The 26,668-nt window shown below is 37.0% G+C and overlaps 2 protein-coding genes across 2 annotated transcripts in view; both read left to right on the top strand.

Annotated features, from left to right (window-relative positions):
- The first annotated feature begins 647 nt into the window (after positions 1 to 647).
- On the top strand, positions 648 to 5,819 carry LOC124385630. The gene is made up of 6 exons (XM_046848807.1): positions 648 to 849; positions 2,476 to 2,612; positions 3,101 to 3,160; positions 3,261 to 3,376; positions 5,338 to 5,439; positions 5,682 to 5,819. Exons 1-6 carry the CDS (start codon positions 727 to 729, stop codon positions 5,723 to 5,725), a joined length of 582 nt encoding a protein of 193 aa, XP_046704763.1. The 5' UTR covers positions 648 to 726; the 3' UTR covers positions 5,726 to 5,819.
- A 2,832-nt stretch (positions 5,820 to 8,651) lies between these two features.
- The window catches only part of zgc:154054 (Alpha-1,3-mannosyl-glycoprotein 4-beta-N-acetylglucosaminyltransferase B-like), a 35,132-nt gene continuing 17,115 nt past the window's right edge, over positions 8,652 to 26,668 (top strand). The window contains exons 1-7 of the mRNA XM_046849460.1: positions 8,652 to 9,018; positions 17,877 to 18,047; positions 19,353 to 19,463; positions 20,887 to 21,020; positions 23,800 to 23,846; positions 26,158 to 26,271; positions 26,466 to 26,541. Of these exons, the coding sequence (XP_046705416.1) occupies positions 8,931 to 9,018; positions 17,877 to 18,047; positions 19,353 to 19,463; positions 20,887 to 21,020; positions 23,800 to 23,846; positions 26,158 to 26,271; positions 26,466 to 26,541 (741 nt within the window). The 5' untranslated portion in view covers positions 8,652 to 8,930. The remainder of the gene's footprint in view (positions 9,019 to 17,876; positions 18,048 to 19,352; positions 19,464 to 20,886; positions 21,021 to 23,799; positions 23,847 to 26,157; positions 26,272 to 26,465; positions 26,542 to 26,668) is intronic.

Here is a 26,668-nt window from a genome sequence, read left to right as displayed (position 1 = left end):
TCATTATGCCACTAACAATTAAGTAAACATTAATTAAAGCTCTTGACCTCTATCATAATATGTATATGATTAGATTCCTATATCGAGATTCAAGAGAAAATTGATTCATGGCATTAGTATTTATTCATCCTCACTGGATAACACTTGACATTTGGTATGTTATCAACACTGAACTTTCATCACTGGTACAACTATTAATGATTAATAAATTGCAGAGCGTGTCCATCGCGTGTCCACCAATGATATAATTCCTGGAACGTTTTTTTAACAGAAGCTGCTTCAGCATGAGTCTTTACACATACAATACAAACTTTATAGGTATTTTTGTACAACAAGCCATTTTTTGACAACCATGATCTCTTTTTCTATATTTTCTATATAATGATGCTGGATATCCAGTACTTCAAAGGTGGCTGCAAATGGATTCAACCAACCAGTAAGAAGAAAAATAAATAAATAACTGAATCCTTAGTCTTTTTTTACATATCTATTATTTACATTAGTACAGTAGATGTTTCGAACCAAACAGAGCACTTAAAGTAAACCTTGAAACCGTGCCCAATTTTTTTTTACGCAGTTCAGGGTCAGTACAGATTGGTTGGGTGTTTTTTTTCCCATAGAGAAGAGAGTTAAAACACTGTTGCATCACTCTGAAGGTGAACTAGACCAAACAGACAGGAGTATAAAGCTCCTGCTGGTGTCCAGTTTGCAGCTTGAGGATCTGACATGGCTTTCCTGATACACACCTTCGCTTTGGCTCTTCTGAGCGTCCTGGCTTTGAGCTCCGAAGTTAATCCGAGATGTGAGGAACTCATAAAGCCACTGGACATGGAGGGAAACTACAGTTCAGTAAGTGTGTTGTTTGATTTTAACACATTACATGACGTTTTTAAATTCTGCATGTTTTTCATGGAACCTGAACCTCAGCGGTGAATGTTTCTGGGAGGTCTTGTTTTTTTTTATCTCACACAAATGTTAGTAAAGTGATTCATATTTGGAATCATTGGTGTAATCATTTAGATAGGTCAAAGTCTAGTGTGTGTGTGTGTGTGTGTGTGTGTGTGTGTGTGTGTGTGTGTGTGTGAGAAAGAGAGAGGTGGGGGGTCGGGGTCTGTTGTTGTTTTTTCCACACAACAAGTTTAAAAGAACTAGGGAGATTGTAGGTTAGTAGTTATAGCATTTTTTTTTATCCAAAGTTTAAATCCCAGCCACACCAAACTACCACTCCTGGGCCCCTAAACAAGGCCCTTAACCCCATAAATCTCACTCTGGATAAGAGTGCCTGCCAAATGGCATAATTATAAACACCTAGAATTGTTGTAATCACACAGGACACACACAGGGTCTCCTACATGTGTAATTAATTCATGCAATAATTTAATTAAGTGCAGTTTGGGATCGTGTTTATAAATGTGCATTAAATCAATGATATGCATTTCAATTAGTTATAGGATCAGACATAACATTATGCTCATTATCACTTGCTGGTTTTTGTTGCTTCTACACATCAACTTTGAGGACAAAGTGTTTACTCGGGGTCTAACGTATCCCACGCACTAGCAGCTGCCAGGATGAAGAGATAATCATTGTTGGTCACTTCACTGATAATAATGTTATAATGTCATAAAGAAACGGCTGGTTGGTGTATGTTTTTCATTACCATAGTGGGCACCTAAGATTGCCTAAGACTGAAAAATGGAGAAATCACTATATTTGTCAGATGTGATATAATTTACATTTGCGGCATTTAGCAGACGCCCTTATCCAGAGCGACGTACAAAAGTGCTTTGAGTCTCTAGTAATGAATAAATCTACACTGGTACACAAGATTACAAACTTAATATAAATATAACTCTTAAATTCTACAAACTTGGTAAGTGCTAATTTAAGTGTTTCAGGAAGAGGTAGGTCTTCAATCAGGGACTCCGCTGTACGGAGATCTAGGGGAAGTTCATTCCACCACCTTGGTGCCAGAACAGAGAAGAGCCTTGAAGTGTACTTAGTACTGAGTACTTAGTGTACTCAGACATACTCTAGCACCAATCAGAATAAGCGAACTCCCTCTTTACCTTCACCCCAGAAACAGAAAAAACATTGTGACATTGTTCCTGTTTCTCCCCTGAAATTATGGATATAGTTAATTACAGTTAGATACTGTAAGAAGTTTGTATAAAAAGCTGCCTGTTTATTACACGATGGTACACTTGGTGTTCCAGTTCATCCAAATGTTCAATGAGGTTGAGTTCAGGACACTCGAGTTCTTCCACTCTAACCATGTCTTCATGGAGCTCACTTTGTGTGCATTATAATGTCCACATACTTTTCACCATGCAACAACAAAACCTTCTCATCCCATGAACATCTGGTGAATTTATTTATATATGTATATATAATTATATAAAATATAAGATTCATGTGTATTAAGTCTGTGCCTAAAGACTTTTTGTTCACACCTTAAATTATTGAATATTCCAGATCATGGGGAAGTGGTTCCTCGTTGAAGGAACTTCTGAAGGTATTGTGGGAATGATCATACAGACGATGGAGACATTATGGATGGAGCTCTCACCAGGGTCGAACAACAAAACCATCCACATGAAGGGAGCCTACAGGTTTAAATATTATATTTTTCATTGCTATTTGTAGGTGGAATATCAATCATTAGCTGATTACTCACTTATTTGACGTCTATAACCAGATATAAATACCAGGGCAGGAATTATGCTGCGTATTTAATTCAAACTTGGAAGTTGTAGGAGGGTGTTTGTGGTCAGAGATATATGTAGTATATCTTGGAAACATATTTGGGTTTGTTTGTTGATGTGTCAATTAATAAAAAGAAATGAGAAAAATTACACTCTAAGTTCATCTCAGTTCCTCTCCAGCCTTTGGTGCTGGGATTTGAACTCATGACCTTCTGGTTTAAAGGCTAATGCCTTAATAAATGAGCTACAACTTCGCTTATATTGATTATATTGATTTCCTTCTACTGATTGAACTCATACAGGAATCATCTCATCACACTGTTAATGCTTTCTAGCAGGCCGACGTATTTGTCTTTCGATTGTTTCAGTCCATGTTTGTTTCTTTTCCTCCACAGATTAGACCACTCTTGCAGATTTGAAAGCATGGATCTCCCTTATAATGGCACTTTGCATCATTTAGGTTCTAAATCATTTCCTGGTCCATGCTAAGACAAATAAATGACATTTTTTTTTGTTTTTATTTTCAATTTTCCTCAAACTTTTCTTTATCTTATTGACAGGCATTGATCAAAAAGTCCACTACTATTTATTGCCATCCTGCCCCACCTGTCTGATTGCATATTATGCCGACTATTACCAAGACACCACCAGCAGAGTGTTATTGCTGTTTTGTAAGTCATTTCTCTGCATCTTCTCATAACTGTGTAAAAATTGAGGTATATTTTTCTAGAAGTGTATTTAATATCAAGTCTATACTCTAAAACTCTAATATTTAATATAAAATTATATGAAATAATAATAAGGAAACATTTATGCTAATTATAGTTTTCCTCAGTCGCTTTCAGATCAGAAATGAATTTCTCAAAACTACTTGTTCAACCTCCACATCATGTAACCACTTGTGCACGTCATTAAAGCAATTTCTCGTCACCTGAATAGTCGTAACCCCCCGAAACATCTCAACATCGTTTTATTGTGTAGTTCATTCAATGCAAAATGGTTAAAAAAGTTAAAATCATCTGTCAGACGTGAATCTTGTGGACCTTCGATTGGCGACAGACAGAGTGAAACACAGAATTACAATTTCTAAAAATGGATGAACAACCAGAAAAAGAGCGAACACTATTACAGTACAGTAAAAGTGTGACTCCTGTCTGGTCTTTTACAATCGATGTCTCACATACAGTAATGTGTACATTTCGGCTGCTGAAATTCAGATTCCATTTTCAATCATTGTAATCCAAACTGTAGTTTACATCAGGAAATACTGAAACCGTGCGTAGTCATACTGACAACATGACATTTTGACGATCTTGTTTCTTGTTTGTTTGTTATTTCGATTGTAATGAGATGTTCATTGACAACAAGATAAGATAAGATAAGATAAGATATAAGTTTATTCGTCCCACAGTGGGGAAATTTCTTTGTTACAGTAGTAAAGGAAAAATATATAAATAAATGCAAATATCTAAAAAAAAAAAAGTATATACGCATACAATAATATACAGTATATACACAGTCTTCTTCTTCTTCTTCCGGCTGCTCCCATTAGGGGGCGCCACAGCGGATCATCCGTCTCCATACCCCCCTGTCCTCTACATCTGCCTCTTTCACCCCAACTACCTGCAGGTCTTTCCTCACCATGTTCATAAACCTCCTCCTTGTTCTTCCTCTTCTCCTCCTTCCTGGTGGCTCCATCCTCAGCATTCTCCTACTGATATACCCCATGTCCCTCCTCTGCACATGTCCAAACCATCTCAATCACACCTCCGTCACCTTGTCTCCAAAACGTCCTACATGCGCTGTCCCTCTAATAAACTCATTTCTAAGTCTGTCCATCGTCGTCACTCCCAAGAATATCTCAACATCTTCAGCTCTGCTACCTCCAGCTCCACCTCCTGTCTTTTACTCAATGCCACTGTCTCTAAATCATACAACATCTCAGGTCTCACCACAGTCCTATAAACTTTCCCTTTCACTCTCACAGATACTCACAGATAATATTGTACACAGGTAGTATTATTACACAGTTAAACAGTAATAACAGTGTGTGTTATGGTGACTGGTTTACTGGGAGCAGCTTTGCTTATAACAAATACTTATTTTTGAGAAATAGACTAAGGATTTTGAGGAAAGTACAGGCTTGTTGTGTTGTGCTGTTTGTGCTAATTGTTTTCATTTTCCAGTTTGCAATTTTTAAGGATGATTTAAAAAATGCTCCAAAGCAACTGATAATTTGTGGAGACGCCACAAGGTGGCACTGCACACACACTCTGAGCAAGTGCCTCTGAACCAGTGCTGCATGAGTGAGAATTATTTCTAAACCGGGCATCATTAAAATCCTGACCTTTTATAAAAAAAAATCATCCACAACATTCAGGGTGACATGATACAGCAAGGCAGGAAGTCGATTATTTCCCTGTGTTCACACATACAACCGCAGTTTTCCATTGTGAACCCCTCAACAAAACGTCATACATTCGATCCATTTCTAGTTGCATCTCACGTTAATGGACTTTTGATATCCATTATCGCTTACGTTACAGCAGCTTACTGCAGCACCTTCTGTGTTATTGCTTTTGAGATGCAATAATGTGTGTGTGTGTGTGTGTGTTTGTGTGTGTTGTTGTAGCTAGGGAACGAGGAGCTCCAGAAGCGACAAGGGATTTGTACCGAAAACAAGCTGGATGTCTGAAATTTCCTCCATTAATAACCACCTACAATGTTGATTCAGGTCAGTACGAGTGTCGTACTGTATATTCCTGTAAAAATTTATGTATAAACAAAATCTATTGAAAGGCTTTAGAGATGGTTTCAAACACCACCAAACACCTTCACCACCTTACATTGTGTAAACTGTTTACTGTAGTTATATACAGGATACGCTGGAAAAATGCAGATACTAACTGTATTACACAATTTTACGATTTGATTTATTGATGTATTTGTGTGTTTTTGTTGCTGTTTTGTTTGCAGAACTGTGCCCGCTTGAAAATGAGGCTGAAGCTAAAGAAAACTGAAAAAAGTTCAACACTACCTCGACGAATCCTAATAACAACGCCAATAAAAAGCATTTAGATCTGTGAAACCTGATTAAAGTGTTTTAGAAATAAATTGCTCAACATTTCGTGTTTCAATTCGCCTCGACATTTGAAATGAACCCGTTTCAGGTATATGTTTTAAAACGACACAACTGCATCACAACTGTGTTTTTTGGCCCATTGTTATTACACAAAAGCAAAATGGGTTAAAGAACATTTAGGTGATGTTCAACCTCAACAATGATGGAACTATAATGAACATGCAGTGACCCCCAGCTGAAGAGAAGTTTCTTTAAAGGTTTCTTCTAAATACATTAATGGCATTTGGAAGGCACCTTCATCCAGAGAGACGTTTATCAATTACACATCAATTACACATCAGAGTCTCAAGAGCTCAGCAGTGATGGTTTGGTAGTGCTGGGATCTGAATGCACATCATTCTGGACCAAGGTCCAATGCCCAACACCTGCTTTAATATCATCTCAAGTTTTCGCCTCACCACCATTGCTTCTCCATAGGTTTTTCATTAGGGATAAAATCAGGGACTAATTCATGCATTTTAAAAATTTTGAATCGAATCGAATTGAGATGAACTGATTTGACTCCTCGGGTTTCGTGCACTAGCCGATTCTTCTTGCTGTCCCTAAAAAAATGCATATATGATATGGTACAACTATAAGTTAATTTGTTCTAACACAGTCAAGCTGTCATTGCTGGATCCGTGATCTTTGCCCTTTACCCTCAACTGCTCAGTGATATAAATGAGATAACTGTCACCTTTTTGGCAGTAAATACCAGTATTCTAAATGTATTTGCATGCAAGTGTTGAAAGATTTTCCAGTATAACAGCTCTAGAAAAAATCGCGGCTGCAAGACTCATCCGAAACGTCATCACAGACGACTGAAACTAAGACCTGCACACAAATGCACGTGAAAGAAGACAAGCCAGCTCAACAAGAAACAATAAAACAGGAATGTGGAGTAAAGTGTAAAGGTTTTACTATATAATAATAAATAAAAAAACTCTGTATGACCCTGACCACTGTACTGTAAGTTTCAGGGTGTTTTTTTTTTTTATTTAGCCTTAGCATCTTCATGGAGAGCAACAATCCTTATTCTCAAATCCTCAGAGTCATGCTGAACATCCAGTGGCCAGTATGAGAGAATTGGACTCAAAGCACATTTTAACTTCTCTAATACGAGATACACAAATTTGTATGGTCGTGTCAAGCAGACAAAAACATGAACATGATGAACAGGACGTGTGGCTTTGCATCGTTACATATTTATTTAAACAATAATGGCTGTGTGTTGAGATATTTTTAAAGGACAGTAAATCTTTACTGATATACAAAATGCACATTCTAAAATATATCCAAGTTTCATTTCTATAGTTTTGTTCCTTAAGAAGATGCTAAAATGGTTTGTGAAATGTGAGCCGGATGCACTCACGTTTATCAGATACTGTATATATATATATATATATATATATATATATATATATATATATATATATACAGTACAGACCAAAAGTTTGGACACACCTTCTCATTCAAAGAGTTTTCTTTATTTTCATGACTATGAAAATTGTAGATTCACACTGAAGGCATCAAAACTATGAATTAACACATGTGGAATTATATATGGAATTATATACATAACAAAAAAGTGTGAAACAACTGAAAAATGTCATATTCTAGGTTCTTCAAAGTAGCCACCTTTTGCTTTGATTACTGCTTTGCACACTCTTGGCATTCTCTTGATGAGCTTCAAGAGGTAGTCACCTGAAATGGTCTTCCAACAGTCTTGAAGGAGTTCCCCGAGAGATGCTTGGCACTTGTTGGCCCTTTTGCCTTCACTCTGCGGTCCAGCTCACCCCTAAACCATCTCGATTGGGTTCAGGTCCGGTGACTGTGGAGGCCAGGTCATCTGGCGCAGCACCCCATCACTCTCCTTCTTGGTCAAATAGCCCTTGATGCCTTCAGTGTGACTCTACAATTTTCATAGTCATGAAAATAAAGAAAACTCTTTGAATGAGGAGGTGTGTTCAAACTTTTGGTCTGTACTGTATATATATATAATTATATTAAGATATTAGTGTGCGACAAATATATTTATCCGAAAAAAGAAAAAAACGAAACATTTCTCCTCCTTTTATCATTAGTTTTCGTGACTATTTTATCTAAGTTGAATTAAATCTGAAACACATTTATTGATGCTTTTTTGTTGAATTCTTTAATGAATTGATGTAATGATTTTTAAAAAATGGTGGAATATTAGTTGATTGTAAACGTTTATATATTTATTTCTTATATATTTATTTGACATATTATATATTTTATTGTCTTTTTATTCCTCATAAGTGCTCAAAATTGCAAAGTGCATCCAATGTGGGAGATCAATAATCTATGCCTTACTGTATTTTACCCATTTTTTATTTTTTTTGCTAAATATTACGAATTCTGATTGTTTTCCAAAACCTGCACGCCCTTGAGAGTTCATCTTTTTTCTTTCTTACACATTTCTATCCCACTTTCCATTTTTTTATTAATATATAATTCTATATCTTTCCAAAATAACCTTCAGTGAATACAATAAAAAAAAAGATGCAAAATGGTTTCTTTTTCTTGACCACAGAATTCACAGAAATATGAAATATTAATCTTAAACCTGCTCAGCAGGATCAATACTATGGAGTATTTTGTAAGACACTTTCATAATTTTGTTATTTATACAAAACTTGTTTGGCAGTTTTCATACTTCAACCCAAGAAATCTAACCAAATAAAGAAGACCAGAAAAGTCTTTGCTGCAGGTGTGTTCATCTCTTATTCTGCTGTCTCAGATGACGTCAGAGTACAGGTGGAGAAAGAGGAGGAGCTTCTGCGCAAAGTCCTAAGTGAAGACAGGGCAGGAGGGAAGGAACTCATGATGCTGTTTCGCTTCACTCTTTCCTTCTGTCTCTCTTTCTCTCATACACATCATCATCATCATCATCATCATCATCGAGTGAACTTCTTGGCATGTTTGGAGATGCCTCCAGCTCGGGGATGTCACGCGCTCGCACTGAACACCAGTCCTGAACCAGAAGTATGAAGAGAAGTAAATCCTGTTCGGGGACAACTTTCGTTTCGAGGAGCGGATTTTAACGCAGTCTTTTGCACACCAGAGCACCACGGGCTGGAATGAGATGCTTTGAGAGATTTCTAATACTCACAGGTCTGCTGTGTGGAGGACTCTTCATCATCACCTCCTGGCATGCCACGAAAGAGGGTGAGCGCACTCACGCGCTGTTTCTTGGGTTCCCCAGGAACAGAGATTCTTACGTCATAACACACAACTGCGCGTTTATTCATTTCTACATTATTATTATTTTTACTTTTCCATTTCCATAACATATTTCATCCAGGAACCACTGATACAACTGCATATAAACTAGAAAAAACTGTTTTGTAATTTCTGAATATCTCCTGACACTGTCTTTGTTATAATAATATAATGGACATGGCACACACTGAACTCTCACACACACACACACACACACACACACACACACACACACTGTCTTGTGTTGTCTTTGCACTGTCTTGTGTTGTCTTCACTGTCCTGTGTTGTCTTTCACTGTCCTGTGTTGTCTTTGCACTGTCCTGTGTTGTCTTTCACTGTCCTGTGTTGTCTTTGCACTGTCCTGTGTTGTCTTTGCACTGTCTTGTGTTGTCTTTGCACTGTCTTGTGTTGTCTTGCACTGTCCTGTGTTGTCTTGCACTGTCCTGTGTTGTCTTGCACTGTCCTGTGTTGTCGTGAACTGTCTTGTGTTGTCTTTCACTGTCTTGTGTTGTCTCTGCACTGTCTTGTGTTGTCTTTCACTGTCCTGTGTTGTCTTGCACTGTCCTGTGTTGTCGTGAACTGTCTTGTGTTGTCTTTCACTGTCTTGTGTTGTCTCTGCACTGTCCTGTGTTGTCTTGCACTGTCTTGTGTTGTCGTGAACTGTCTTGAGTTGTCTTTGCACTGTCTGTGTTGTCTTGCACTGTCTTGTATTGTCTTTGCACTGTCTTGTGTTGTCTTTGCACTGTTTGCACACATGCACTTTATGTGGCGAGGACACTTACTAGTCCTTAACCCTGTGTTTTCTGTTTATGTGATTGCTCTTTAATGTAGCGTCAGGGTTCTGGAGGAACGTTGTCTCACTTCACTGTGTACTGCGTCAGCTATATATGGTTAAAATGACAATAAAAGCTTCTTGACCTGACTTGACTTGACTCGATGGCACAGTGTGTCTAGATGGTCAGTCTAGAAGCACTCATCTGTATGAGGAACAGCTTATGTTTCTCACGAGAATAGATATAGTTTGTAGTTTCACTTCTCTCTCTCTTTATACAATATTAAACTATGAAGCTCTCAAACTCTAGATATATTAGAATAAACTTTATTTGACAACTCATATATTATTCAGCCTAGAAATTCAATACCGTATGTAGTGTCCAATATTTCAATCTAGTGCACTATAAATTCAATAGTCTAGTGCACGAAAAGTCTTTTATACAGTTAATTCCAGACATTCCACAAGAGTGCAGATGATAATTAAAAAAGCCCCCGGGGTATTTCACAATTTGTATCACGCCGTTGTGTGTTTAGAAATCCCAAATTGAGTAATAATTTATTAATTTGAAACCATTACCACATTTACACGGTGTCAGTCTAACCAGCTGTGGATATATTTGTCAACTATTTACATAAAAGGAAACAAAATATACATTTCTAGTCCTTTCGTATTTATAGAAATTTTCAAGCGTTTTTTTCTCATCGGTTTCGATGCAGCACATGGAATCTGTAAAATAGCTTTGCATCTGAAAGTGATGGTTTATCAGGTTGACCGGCTCATACCAGTTTTTCTACTTGTAATTTGGCAGACTGAGCTTGTTTGTCTTTAACAAGATTATAGAGTACGTTGCATGTGCATTACCTGATGTAATTTGAAATTCGAGTATATCTATTAATTCAACACTTTTTGTTAGGTAATGCCTTATATACAATAGTGTCTAATTACTTATTCAAGACGCTATAACATACAATATCAGTCAAAAGTTTGGACACACCTTCTCGTTCACAGGTTTTTCTTAATTTTTATAATTTTTTCACCATTGTATATCGATAATAAGGTTTTTAGTTCACCTTGTGTAGAGTTCATTTGTGACATTTCTTTGCCTTCTTAATGTCTTAATGTACAAATCCATTTGACGGAACAGTAAACACTCAGTTACATCAAGAGAAAAGACTGTACATCCTTTAAAGAAGTAGATGTCGACCCCGCAAACGTCCCGAACCATCTAGAGACGTATCAGTGCCAGGATCCCACCTCCTGTGGAGTTTGGACATTGGACCTCCTTGAGTGTTTAATGGCTCTGGCATGGAGAAGCTGGTGTTGGATCTATGATGATCGCAAATGATATTTTAATTTTATTATTTTATGAGTTGCTCAGTAGCTCCTGGTTCCATAATCTCATATGACTGTATAAGACTGTAGAATGGACATTACTCCTAATCTTACACTCCAGTGCTCATGTTAGTTCTCACTCTCCAGTGTTCTGTATTGTTGAAAGATTATGATCACACTCTTGATGTCACCCAAATGAGGATGGGTTCCCCTTTTGAGTCTGGTTCCTATCAAGGTTTCTTCCTCATAACATCTAAGGGAGTTTTTCCTTGCCACAGTTGCCACGGCTGCTCATCAGGGATTAATGCACACCATTCACCTTAACTGTTAAATTCTGTAAAGCTGCTTTGAGACAATGTTTGTTGTGAAAAGCGATATAGAAATAAACCTGACCTGACTTGACTTGACTACTGTAATCTGAAAAATCTCAAGAACTTTATGCGGTCTCCAAAACCATTTAACGCTATGATGAAACAGGATGTCATAAGGACTATCCCAGGAAAAGAAGCCCAAGAGCTACGTCTGTTGCAGAGGTTAAAATTACCAGCCTCAGAACCCTTTCGATTTAAATAAATGCTTCAAGTGGGAGACATATTTTATTTCAACATCCACTGTTCAGAGGAAACTGCATGAATCAGGCCTTCATGTTAAAATTGTTTTAAGAAAACAATTACTTCAGAACAACAGCAAACAATAAAGACTTCTTTAGGCCACATAAGGATCTGATGAAAATTTGGTCTGATGAGTCCAAATTCTAGATTTTTGGTTTAAACTACCACGTCTTTGTTAGATGTACAGAGGGTGAACGGATGGTTCCTGAATGTGTGATTCCCACTGTGAAGCATGGAGAAGGCGGTGTGATGGTGTTGAGGTGCTTTGTTGGTATCACTGTTGGTCACTTAGCCAAAATTGAGGGACAATTAACCAACATGGCCACCACAGCATTTTTTCCATTTAGTGGGACCATCATTTGTTTTAGTTTTTCAAGAGGACAGTGACCCCAAACACACTTCTAGGTTATGTAAGAGCTATTTGTTCAAGAAGGACATTGATAAAGTGCTGCATTAGATGACTTCAATCACTTGATCTAAATCTTGGGATGAGTTGGACCAGAGAGTGAAGGAAAAACGGCCAACAAGCACATAACACTTCTGGGAACTCCTCAAGATTGTTGGAAAGCCATTCCATGTGACAACCTCATGTTATATTTTGCTAGTTTAATACACTATTTTGTGGATTAATTACTGTCCAGTGGCGAAGAATCTTCAACACATTAGATAGCGTATAATATTGTGGCTTGCAAACACTGAACATGCGATATTGTTACAAACTACAACTGTCCAGTTCAGGCGAGTCTGTGCCCACTGCAAATGGTCTTATTTTCAAGGTCTGGCTTTATGCGATACTTAGCACTTATCACGGTTGTAAAGACTGGTTATGTGAGTGACCGTAGCTCTCCCATAATCCCATAATCAAACCAGTCTGTCCATTCTTATTAAGAAGGCGTGTCCAGGACAGAAACGTTCGTTATGCAATGAAAAGTCGTCTGCATGGGGGAGAGTAACAAGCCTTGCAACACAAGATCTGTTAAGTAGAAAAAAACCTTTAACTCTCATTGTGAAGCAATTTCTGGATTTCAAAAGTCTCGACTGGAAACACTGACACATCATTTACTCCATGTGTAGGTGGAACCCAGAGCCCACAGGTGAACCACAGATCTGTGTGTCACTACATTTCAAAATAAAATCTTACTTAGTACTTAAGTACATTTTGTGAAATCAGTCGTTCCTTTTTATTTGTAAGGATAAAAACTTAACTGCTCAAACACGCAGTAATCCACCAATCAGGGTCGAGAGCACGCTCTGTTTTGAAATTGTTTTGATTGGTGCTTGGTGTATCTACTGATCACCAACATACAGTTCAGCATCAGTTCAACAGCAAACAGAACATTTTTAAAGGAATAAACGACGAAAGAACCTCCTGACCCGAACTCGTCACAACACCCGTGACCTTATTTGCATGATTTTGTTTAAGTAGTTAAAAAGAAGGTTTGGGGCTCATAATAATTTTATTAGATATCAATGAGTGTTTGAGTCATTAATATCATTCTATTAATAGATCAGTGTGCCGAAAGTCACATTACAGTCTTTTCACATAAACTGAGATGATTAAGTAAAGAAAAAATAATAATAGGAACGTAGTAAATCATAGTACTTTGGATACTTAAGTCAATCTGAAGGCGAAAGCTTTTGTACTTTTACTCAAGTAAAAGTTTAAAGGGACACTTTAACTGGAGTAATATTTTACCTACTGTATCTCTACTTTAACTCAAGTACATGGTTTGTGTACTTTGTCCACCACTGCTTAAATTAGGAAGAGGATGATCCCAGGTAGCCCATGAGAATATTTACTGTGGTAATGAATGATTTAATTATATATTTCTGTCTGCTTGTTTGACGTTCTGATAGCAAATTTGAATTTACTAATTTGAGTTTACTAATTTGAGTTTACTAATTTGAGTTTACTAAGCTTTAATGCCACACATTATGTCCTGTTTTTTTTTGTCTGACAAATTCTTCTCTTCAGCTTCACCACATGCAAATAAATGTATATGTAAGCTTATACTGTGTTACCCGTCAGATGTTAGGAGACGCTTACAGAAGGTCGTGACATTTTCTTCCCTACAATAACAGAAGAGTATTTAATCAAAACTATTTTAAATTCTTCACATTTGTCATCTATGAAGCTTTTGAAATTTTTCTTCACTAGGAGGTTCATCCAAGATGCTTCAAAATAAACGAAGAGGTCCTCACTTCTTCTCATTGATTGCGGATCATCTGTCTCCATACCCCCCTCCTCATCCATCCTCAGCATTCTCCTACTGATATACCCCATGTTCTCCTCTGCACATGTCCAAACCATATCAATCTCACCTCCCTCAACTTGTCTCCAAAAAATCATACATGCGCTGTCCCTCTAATAAACTCATTTTTAATCCTGTCCATCGTCATCACTCCCAACGAAAACCTCAACATCTTCAGCTCTGCTACCTCTAGCTCCACCTCCTGTCTTTTACTTAATGCCACTGTCTCTAAACCATACAACATCTCAGGTCTCACCACAGTCCTATAAACTTTCCCTTTCACTCTCACAGATACTCTTCTATCACAAATCACTCCTGCTATCAATCTTCTCCACCCACTCCACCCTGCCTGCACTCTTTTCTTCACTTCAGTGACTAAATCAACACTGCTTCACTCGGTTGCAAACTTCTGATACCAATAGCCTAAAACTTGGGAGGAATTTATTGGAATTTTTTCTTTTACATTTTTTAAATAAAAAACAATTGTATAGTTACATTTACTGTTATTTAACGTTTATGTGGCGAGTTATATCCTGTTTTATTTCCTCTTTTAAAAGTACTGTTCACAGACTGCTCTGTGTTTCTGCGTTAACGCACAATGAGGAAGTGATAACTGATTCGTTCAATTCTAGCCTGACAGGTTAGTTATACAGGTTTCAGGAAATGTCCTTCGACTTTGGTATTTCATGAAAATACAGTCTTGTTGTCCCATTTAACTCTATCAATGTCAGTTCTGGCAAATAGGCAAAAAGAAATACATTAAAATAATTAATAATATTTATTAATCATTCCGTTTTATAATTTTGAGACGGTCATGTTGGGTAAGAATAAAACCAAACAGCTGTAAAAAAAAAAAAAAATTATAATTTACTCAGTAAATTCAATGTTTTAATGAAGTTGGTAAAAAAGCATGAAAAGCAGTCTGTCTATCACCAGGAAGTCATGAGTTTGAATCCCAACCATGCCACAGTTATTCGTAGATGAGAATTGGTCCTGATCTCTGGGTGGGAGGAATGGCTTGACATTTTGTGCAAGTGTTTTACCCATTTACGTTGATGCCATTTGTCAGAAGTCCTTATCCAGAGTGACTTTTGAAGGCTCTATCAATGGAAACATTCTTATTCTGGTTTATTAGGACACAGACTAAGAATACCATCAGTCTGAAAACTCTGTTGGGAGAGAAAATAAAATTATTTTTATTTTTTATTTTTTATTTTATTTGTTTTTTTTCCAGAAGCGATAGGATTTCTGATTGGAAGGTCATGAGTTTAAATCCCAGCATGATCCAACATAGGGCCTTAACTCAACATGGGGTAAACATGGGGACTTAACATCCTTCACTCTCAACTGCTCATGTGTATAAATGAGATCGCTCTGGATAAGGGCGTTTGCCAAATGTCATTAATGTAAATGTAGGCGTCATTTGAAGATGGCAAGTGACTCAGCTATTCCAACATCAAGACTAAGTTCATTCCCCTACCTAAGTGGCAGAACAGAGAACCTTCTTAAAGCATGTCTTCCATGTTCAATTAAAAGGTTGAAACATGAGTCATTTGAATTGAGTCAGATTTGTACTTCATGCTGTTTGATTGTGCTGAACTTCATAAAGCATGTTTATAGCTGTAGTTATAAAGATAGATACGCCTTCCTGTCCTTGTGAACTAACATCAAGCAAATATTTTTGCGGTTTCTTTTATGATACTATTTATGATCTTTTCTATGTCTATTTATATCTTTTATATGCACATAGGTGCATAAGGAAACACTTTCCATCTTCTTCATCGTTATGCACATTTTACAATCTGTGGTGTTTTTTCAACACATTTTTTATTAATGAGTGCACTCGTTTCAAATGTAGCACACGTACACTATATGGACAAAAGTATTTGGACACTTGACTTCTATAGGATGTCTTTAGATGTGGTAGCATATCATTTTCCCATTCATTTGAACTAGAAGTCCTAAACCTGTTTCAGCATAACACTATCCCTGTGCACCAAATCAGCTCCTTAAACACATGCTTTATATGGGTTAGTGTGGACGATCTCCTGCTATAGAGCTCTGAATTCAAAACCTGTTGAACATCTTTGGGATGAATTGGATCACTGTGTGCACCACAGGCCTCCTCATATCACCTAAACCAGTAACTGACTTTACAAATGTCCAAGGTTTATTGGAAGAGTAAAGCTTATTATACCAGCAAATGTGGACTGAATGTTAAATGGGATGTTCAAAAAGAACATATAACTTTTATAGACAGCTGTCCACAAACTTTTGTCCGTATAATGTATAATTATCATTTATAATAACATCTGTATAATATTTTTGGCCAGAGGTGGGAAGTAATGAAGTACAAATATTTCGTTACTGTACTTAATTTGATTTTTCTGGTATCAGTATTTTATTTCACTATTTATTTTTTGAAAATTTTTTTTTTTTTTACTCGTTTTACTATTTAAAAACAGAAATTTGTGTTAAATTTGCATAATCAAATACCCCTACACAAGCAGGATGTACCTTTTTTTAGCGTTTTATTTTGTTTTCAGGCCTACAGATGTATGTATAACTCTCAGGCCTGAGACACAGCACATGTTTTTCTCTAGTATACTGATGTGAATCAAAATGGATTACTGGTATTGTCGGGAGGTCGCTAGTTTGAATCCTGATGATACCAAAGCCATCCATGGATTGGACATGATTAAGCCGGTATTGGCCGTACTGTCGGACTGGGAGGGATTTTATACTCATGTATATGAAATTGTAGTCGTAATGATATCGTGGTTGGCTTGGAGTCTCTAAAAGAAAGCATGTGTCAGCCTTTTATTTTCCATGACTGGCAGCCGTTGTGTGATAGGGAAGAGCCGGCTGGTGGTGGCAATCGATAACAAAAATTTTTTTTATTATGCTTATCAGTGGTCACCAGTGCTCGAATTGAGCCGGGGGTGGGGGGGATCGAGGACCCCCCAATGACAAGTAAAAAAATAGACTTAGGGCGTCCCCAAAATTATTTTAGTAAAAAATATATTATACTATATATAATATATTTTTTACTAAAATAATTTTGAGGAAAGTATTAGAAGAATTAGCCAAAAACCCAGTAGATATTTGAGTTTGCGCTCAAAAGATTTCTGCTTAACTGCAGGAAGGAAAGCACAGACAAAACCAGACAGACCTCTATGTTCTGTTCCAGGTGGAAAAGTTACACATTAACATGTATGTCTTTCCCTGATATCGCCTGATACTTTGCCATCCTTTTGATGTTTTAACTAATAAAAATGTCCTTAAACAGGCTCTTAAACACTTTCACAATGTTTTGTGTTACATTGTAAATATCTGAATCTGACAGAAAGAACCCCCCACACCCACCCTGACAACTGGGGACCCCCCCATAAGACTTGAGTCACTTCAAGCACTGGTGGTCACCCACATGTTCTCTCTGGGGACAATCTAAAGAAAACAAGACTTCCTCTAGTCACTGGAGCGTTTGTGTGTGTCCTTAAACCCAGCCTGAAATGACATTTTAAGAATCAAAGAGATTAAGATTTAATATGATGTAGTATGAACTTCCAGAAAGCTAAAGATTACTAAAATAAATTAACTCTTAAGCTGAAATATGTGTCTCATGTGTCCTAATGTCCTATTGCTGCACTGTGTTATTTCCAGCTGTGTGAGGATGCAGTGCTTTTAACAGTAACACTGTAACAGTACAGTAAATATCGACACTTCCCTAAACTCTGTCCTAAAAGGGAAGAAGAGGAGGAACTGTTGTTAAATGTAATACTGTGAGACTTTTGCATTCAAAAGAACTTAATGTCTTTTGGTTTTATGGTCTAGGTTACACTCCTGACCAATTCCACAATGTTTACTGGAGGCTAATAAGAGCGGAGCAGCGTGGGGAGGAACTTTCATACAGGCTGTCTCGAATGCTGGAGAAACTCAAGTACCTAAACAGCACCAATGCTACTGTCAGCAACTCCTCAAGGAATATCTTAGTGAACTACACAGGTTAGTTCTGTTTCGGGAGTACAGCTCACTAATTCACTCTCTTACTCACTCACTCACTCACTTAATCACTCATTCACTCGTTTAATCACTTATTCATTCAGACACTCATTCACTTATTTACTCCTTTACTCAATCATGTTCATATCATGTTCACTCATGCATTCACTCCCTCAATCATTCACTCACTCACTCGTTCAACCACTCATTCACTTACTTAATACAATAATACAATACAAAATCACATTAATTCACCCAATCACTCACTCATTCCCTCACTCACCCATTTGTTCACTTATCACTCGTTTATTCACGCACTTAATCACCTACTCAACCACTCACATTAATTCACTTAATAACTCACTCATTCATTCCTTCTTTCACTCATTCAATCACTCACTTACTCACCCAGTCACTCACTCATTCATTCACCCACTCACTCATTTATTCCTTCTTTCACTCATTTATTCACTCACTTACTCACCCAGTCACTCACTCATTCATTCACCCACTCACTCATTTATCACCCACTCATTCATTCCTTCTTTCACTCATTCAATCACTCACTTACTCAACCAGTCACTCACTCATTCATTCACCCACTCGCTCACTTATCACTCATTCACTCACTCATTTATCACCCACTCATTCATTCCTTCTTTCACTCATTCAATCACTCACTTACTCACCCAGTCACTTACTCATTCACTCACTCACTCACTTATCACTCATTCATTCACCCACTCACTCACTTATCACTCATGCATTCACTTAATAACTCACTCATTCATTTATTCAATCATTAATTTACTCACTTACTCACCCAGTCACTTACTCATTCACTCACTCATTTATTTACACACTCACCCACTCACTTATCACTTATTCATTCATTCGCTGCATTCATTCATTCATACTAATTCACTCACTTATTATTTTATTCACTCATTCATTTACACACATTTACACACATTTTACCCACTCACTCACTCACTCACTCACTCACTTATCACTCTTTTATTCACACACTCGCATACTCATTTACTTTTCACTCATTCTTTCACCTAATCACTCATTTATTCCTTCATTCACTCATGCATTCTCTCAATTACTTACCCTTTCACTCACTCACTCAATTTCCCATTTACTCATTCATTCACTCGTTCACTCATATATTCACACATGCATTCACTCACTCACTCACTCACTCACTCACTCACACATTCTTTCACCTACTCATTCATTCAGTCACTCACATAATCACTCACTCACTCTCTCACTTACTCTCTGTCTCTGTTTCCTTTTCAGCTAGACCATTTTTGTCTCCAAAATCGCCTGCACTCCTGTACCTGCCCCACCTCAAACAGAACCACGATAGCCTTCAGCCAAGGGTTTACCTGGGGCAAAGTCGCAGCAGAGGTCAGTTTATTTTTGTCTCAGCATCTTCTGTTGGAGCTTCTTCACTTAATGTTTGCAATGTACAAAATTCTAATGCATGCAATGAGAAATCTTTACTCACGTTCCAAAACTACATGCAAATTCCAACATGTAAATATTCAGATCTTACTTGATGTCACCTGCTACCTGAAAATGATGAACCTTCATAACCTTCATCTTCATAAACCATAAATTCAATAAAACAATGATTATGGGTAATTTGTGGCATGCAAATATTGGCCTTCATAATAAAGTTACAAATAAAGTTTATGTAAACATTGACTGAGAAGAAGTTCTGAATTGAATTGGACGTCATTAGCACATTAATCAGCACAAACCCGGACATACAGTATATGCTAAACGACTGCAAACAAAAGCCAGCAGCATTTTTATTACAGTATAAAACTATTTTTCACTAAGCTTCATTTACTGTAGCTGCTGCATGCACTTTCACATTTTTACTTTAATATATCTATAATGGTTTTATAAAACGAGACTAGCTCTGTTTACAAAAAACGTCTTTTATTTGTCTACGTTTTCACACCGTCACCTACAAAATAGTCCCCTTGCACAGCAATTCAGCACCCCAGATTTCCTGACACCACTGGATTTTGGAAAGGGTGTCAAAAACAGCGACCTTTGCTTTGGAGCCAAATCTGGCGAGTAGTGAGGAGTAGCGTGTGAGGAGAGCTCGGTGACAGGGTGCTCACATGTTCAGAATAGCAGAAGTGGTATGGCACGTGCTTAGAATGCCACTGGTTGCATAGATCTCGGTGTACACAGGATAATGTCTTTTGCCACACTGGCTTATAAAAATCGGTGCTCCCTGTGACTGTGTGTGAGGCCTTGTGCTGCCACCTGTTGGCATGTTTAAAAACTAGACTCGAAACCTCTTAAAACCACACTTATGTATATTATCTTGCAAATCTTTTAGTGTATTCTGCCTATTTATTCCTAATTCTTCATTTTTAACATTTCTTGAGTTAATCTCGAACTCACTTTAAATTCACGCCGATGTTTAAATGCGTAAACGTCCTTGTTGCTCTCTGAGAGCTGCCAAAATTCATTTTGTAGCATTGTATACAATAACGGTCGAGTATCTTACTAATAAAAACGAACTCTCCGGGATCAAATTGCACATATTTGACTGCATCCCACATGAAAGTGACTTTTTTCCTGTATCACGGTACTCACGTGAATCTCGTTTGATCATTAAACTGTACTCAAATTGTAGGTAAAAGAGTCTAACAGGAATTCAGTTTAAGTTCATGTTGCTGTTTCTCCTCTGGATTGTAGCTCCAGTGGTTAAATAGGAACCGTCAAGCTGTGGTGAACAGGATCTAATGTGTGTGTGTGTGTGTGTGTGTGTGTGTGTGTGTGTGTGTGTGTGTGTGTGTTTTCGTAGTGTCTCTAGTGTTCGGGATTCCCACTGTGCGCAGACAGAAACAGAGTTATCTCGTGAACACGGTGAGCTCTCTGCTTTTCGACCTCACGCCTGAGCAGAAGTCGGACATTGTCATCATCGTCTTTGTGGCAGAGGTAATTGACGGTTGGTGTTCTTCTAGGGTTTCTCTGGGGGCCCTCTGGGTGATGTTCCTCTGAGGTTTCTCTGGTGTTCCTCGGAGGTTTCTCTGGGGAGTTTACTTCTGCTTTTGTGGGATTAAATGCATATATGAAGTTGTGAAAGCATGAAAGACAAAACAAAAAAGTTGTAATGCACTTTCTGAACGTAACCTAAAGTAGAATGAAAACACTATAATATACGATAATTTTGAAACGCCACACACTTCTCTCGCTGCCTTCGCACACCATATTTAGATTATTTCTTGACTTCCTCTACTATAGACTATAGATGTGCTCTATACACGTAAGTGTAAGTAAAGCATGCGCTGTGGGCAAATATTGACGCCCCTGTTATTCCTCCCACCATAAAGTTCTAGCATTTACAGTAAATGTGCTTCCTGAACCATTTGATTTCTTTTTGTACTCCACAGAAAACAATTTTTTTTTTTTAAAGATGAACAAAGAATGACATTTCATCCATTTCTGATTACTGATGTTAGAGCAGCTCTAAACATTTTTCTCTTATTCAGCTCTTTTTAAAAACTGAAAACCACCAAAAAAACAATGCGTCACGTTAATAAGAAAACCGGAAAGCAGCTAACAGAAAGTGCTGACACCTTTAGTGATTTTTAAAGTTCCAGAAATGATAAAAATACATCTTAATAATCACAAGAATCTGCTTAATTTACAAAATGTTTTTTACTGTAGTAAATCATATATATAAATATATATACAGTAAAACCCCAGTGTTCGAGATGAATTAGTTCCTAAAAAAACGCTAGTGTTTCCATATGCTCATGTTAATTTTAACCCTAAAAATAATGTAAAAGCAATGAATCGGTTCCCAGACCTCAGACGATCGCTTACTTAAAAAATGCTTCATGCCTAAATCTAATGTTCTTCATGATTGTACTTACTGTTGAACTAGACTGGATATTTCAGACAAAGATCTCATGTGTGTACGCCACCTTCATGCTTTTCTACAATTTCTTTCTTCATTTCAATGGTTATTCTTTTTACAACCTTCTTTCCAATGCCATCACTACACTTCTTGGGACCCATGATGCTAAATTTATAGTGAAAAAAAACAAAGACACTATACAAACAGACAAAAAGAACAATATTCACACAAGAGAATGACTAGAACGCACTCAGATCAATGTCTAGTGCTAAATTAGCACTTTCCAAGTTTGTAGAATTCGAGTTAAATTTATATTAAGTTTGTAATCTTGCGTACCAGTGTAGATTTATTCATTACTAGAGATTTAAAGTACGTCGCTCTGGATAAGGGCGTCTGCTAAATGCCGCAAATGTAAATGTAAATGTCTATGAAGCGAGTGAGTTTGAAACGTGGGGGCGAGCAGAATGCGTGACTGAAAACAAACGAGTCAAAAGAAATGCGTTTTCCCGAAATATGCTCGTATTCTTACAAAGATTTTTATTAGTAAAAACGCTCATAGACCGATATTCTCGTGCTACAAGGCACTCGTACACTGGAGTTCACTGTGTATACAGTACAGACCAAAAGTTTGGACACACATCCTTTCCAAACTTTTGGTCTGTACTGTATATATATTATATACACAGTACAGACCAAAAGTTTATATATATTATATATACAGTACAGACCAAAAGTTTATATATATTATATATACAGTACAGACCAAAAGTTTATATATATTATATATACAGTACAGACCAAAAGTTTATATATTTTATATATACAGTACAGACCAAAAGTTTATATATATTATATATACAGTACAGACCAAAAGTTTATATATTTTATATATACAGTACAGACCAAAAGTTTGGACACACCTTCTCATTCAAAGAGTTTTCTTTATTTTCATGACTATGAAAATTGTAGATTCACACTGAAGGCATCAAAACTATGAATTAACACATATTGTAGGTTCTTCAAAGTAGGCATCAAGAGAATGGCAAGAGTGTGCAAAGCAGTAATCTAAGCAAAAGGTGGCTACTTTGAAGAACCTAGAATATGACATATTTTCAGTTCACTTTTTTGTTATGTATATAATTCCACATGTGTTAATTCATAGTTTTAATGCCTTCAGTGTGAATCTACAATTTTCATAGTCATGAAAATAAAGAAAACTCTTTGAATGAGAAGGTGTGTCCAAACTTTTGGTCTGTACTGTATATAATAAAAAAAATATTATATATAAAATTATATATAAAATAAAATATTTTATAAAAAATACAAATCTTTTAATTAAATTTATATTATATATATATATATATATATATATATATATATATATATATATATATATATATATATATATATATGTAAAATATCACAATTACATATAATCACACTGCAATCACATATAAATAAATCTGATGGTCTTATCTGAGGGTAGGACAGAACTAGTTTGCAGAAACTCACAACTTTCTGTCCACATCTGTGACCTTTTTCCTTCTGCAAAAAAAAACAACAACATCCGTTCCTTCTGTTTTATATCCAGTGCACATCAGTGCATAAAAGCTATTTTCATTCCCCCCAAAAAAAGTTTTTTGCTGAGGTTTGCTATTTTTAGAAGCTTTTCTTTTTCAGAACAAGTTTTAAAACAGGTTTCAGAACAGGTTTCATCTCCCCGTCTAGAATCCGAACAGAGCCGTTACTCATTGCTATATGCTGTATATTTATATGGTATGTTTGTGTGACCATTTTATGTAGTGAATTAATATTTACATTTACAATATTGTGTGTTTTTCTCCTCCCTCACAGACAGACAAGGAATTTGTAAAGAGTGTTGCAAAGACCATTCAAGAGAAGTAAGTCTTTTTAATTCCCTTTATTTAAATTATAATTGTGTTGCTAGTAATAATATAATACTTTTGCTACAATCAAATGTTTTGTAGGCAATGTATTATTTTTCTGCAGCTGCACACATTCACGCTTGCAATGTTTTCAGAAAACGAATTCTGTGATGCACAGGATATTATAAACCACAACCGGCGTGTTTTTTTTTATCATGGTTTTTATGTAAAAGCATAATATTTCTTATCAGAGCAGACAAACTGACTTATAAGTGCAATGTTTTTTACTGATATGAAATATACTTGCAGTTGGAGGGCCGTGTTTGGGGCGGGAGACAAATTTGTTTTATGTGGTCTGTGTTTTAAAGCCTTATATATTTTAATGGATGAATTTAGTAAATATTGTAAACAACATAGGACAAATTAGTTTTTCGTGTCATATGACTCATCCATAATCTCATTTTAAAAATGATCATATATGTAAACTATTGTGTCTACTCAACTGCAGTGATGGATGAAGTAGACCATTGCTGTACTTACACTATATAGGCAAAAGTATTGGGACACCTGACCGTTCCTGCTGGAGGCACACAATTGTGTAGGACGTTTTTTAGCTTTCATTTGAGCTTGGCAACCCAAACCTGTTCCAGCATGACAGTGCTTCTGTGCACAAAGTGAGCTCCATGAAGCTCTTGAGTGGTCTGCTATAGAGCGCTAATCCTCAACCCTACTGAACACCATTGTCACACTGACTTACCTCACCTATATCAGTACTCGTTTTTAATAACAAATGTCCACTCCAAAGTCTAGTTGAAGTTCTTCCCTGAAGAGTGGAGGGAATTATAAGATCAAAGTGGGACTAAATGTGGATTGCGATGCTAAAAAGTAAAAGCTAGTAAAGTCTTAGCTTCACTGGTACTGATATATGTAAAGAAATGAGGAAGTCTGGGTGCAGTCAGTGTTCCATCTCACCTCAAAGCTGTTTTATATGGTTGAAGCTCTATAGAAGGAGATCCTTCACTCCATTCAATGTAAAGCCTACATACCGTATGGCCGCCAATTCTACTATGGAGAGAGTTTTCTTTAGACACATACGTTTTCACTTTAGATTAGCAGTGAATCACAGGTTTTTCTGAAATGCTGTGGGGTGAAAAGTAAAATATTACACATTAAAATACAGTAAATGTTTCCTCAATATAAAATTACTTTTTTTGTATTATATAAAAAGGCAATAAGAAAGAAAATGTAAAACATCATTGGTGTCTGTTAGCTAATGTATGTAGAACAGGGCAGATAATTGTAGCGCTTTCCCCTGGAAAACTTTCCCCCTTCTTCATTGGCTCCATTTGACATTTATAAGGAGGTGGTATCTCAATGGATAAGGCACTGGACTATACATCAGAAGGTCACAAGTTCAAATCCCAGCACCGTTATGTCGTGTCGTTCTGGATAGAGGTGTCTACCGAATGGCGTAAATGTATAAGCAGAAGAAGTGAGGAGAATGTTTGCATGTTCTAAAGTTCCAGTTTGGTGAATCAACTTATCACGTGAAGGCATGATACGTCGCAGCGTAAACTTTACTTTATGCAAGATGAAGGAAGCACAGAAATCAACATTGTCGTAGCAGGTTGCTAAACTTATTTGCGGTGGGTAAACAAAAAAGTTTGCATTCTGAAACTCTAGTGTGACTCTAGTCAGCTCCATGTTAGCCTTCATGCTTCTTTATCAGTAGCTGTTGTATTGTATTAAAGACCTGAATGATGGGTGGAGGCAGAAAGAAAGACAAAAAAAAAAGAAACAAATAAACCATTCGGATTCCTGGCTATGAGTTGAACAGGAGCAGCAGCATTTAGCGGTTTTTCAACACCTTCTTCACATGTTGCACAACATTTCTTGATGGCTTATTGTGTAGGTGTATAATTTAAGGCTCATCATGTTGCATGCAAAGTGTGTGTGTGTGTGTGTGTGTGTGTGTGTGTGTGTGTGTGTGTGTGTGTGTGTGTGTGTGTGTGTGTGTGTGTGTGTGTGTGTTCATGGCCTCGCCTTTATCGGTGTCACATTCTGACCACAGCAATACTGTGGCTGGATGATCGGTTCTCACAACAGCAACATCGCTATACCCTGAGACACACACACACACACACACACACACACACACACCACACACACACACTATTAAATAAGTGCTAAGAATAAATCATTAGGACAGAGTTCCTGTTATGTCAGGAATTGTAAATATATGGTTTATTTATATAAGTGTCATTGTGTGTGTGTGTGTGTGTGTGTGTGTGTGTGTGTGTGTGTGTGTGTGTGTGTGTGTGTGCAGTTTTCCAGAGGATGTAAAGTCAGGACTGATTGAAGTAATCTCCCCGTCTCCTGCCTACTATCCAAACTTGTCAAACTTGAAGGAAACCTTTGGAGACTCGAGTGAAAGAGTGAAGTATGAACTTGCATTTTTTTCTTCTTTTTCTTTTTTTCCTCCTTCATTCAACTATATAAATATAGATAGATAGATAGATAGATAGATAGATAGATAGATAGATAGATAGATAGATAGATAGATAGATAGATAGATAGATAGATAGATAGATAGATAGAAAATAAATATTGATAAGAAGTGTGTTTGTGTATCAGGTGGAGGACTAAACAAAACCTAGACTACAGCTTCCTGATGATGTACGCCCAAGACAAGGGTGCATACTACGTTCAGGTGAGGACCTGCACATCGCACGAAGAACGTAGCAACCACACCTAGCATGTGTCGTGTCGTTTACACCTCGGCAGAGAAACACACAAAAGGTGGAAAAAGTATAGAAACTATGCGTCAGGCATTTTAC

This window comes from Silurus meridionalis, chromosome 5, assembly GCF_014805685.1.
Source record: "Silurus meridionalis isolate SWU-2019-XX chromosome 5, ASM1480568v1, whole genome shotgun sequence".
NCBI lineage: Eukaryota > Metazoa > Chordata > Actinopteri > Siluriformes > Siluridae > Silurus > Silurus meridionalis.
Note: the sequence above shows the minus strand (reverse complement) of the source record. Positions and strands in the feature narration are given on the sequence as shown.

Coding starts and splice junctions, on each gene's coding strand:
- LOC124385630 (XM_046848807.1), top strand. CDS start 727: ATGGCTTTCCTGATACACACCTTCGCTTTGGCTCTTCTGAGCGTCCTG. Junction 3,161..3,260: donor TATAATGGCACTTTGCATCA/TTTAGGTTCTAA, acceptor CTTTATCTTATT/GACAGGCATTGATCAAAAAG. Junction 3,377..5,337: donor CAGAGTGTTATTGCTGTTTT/GTAAGTCATTTC, acceptor GTGTTGTTGTAG/CTAGGGAACGAGGAGCTCCA.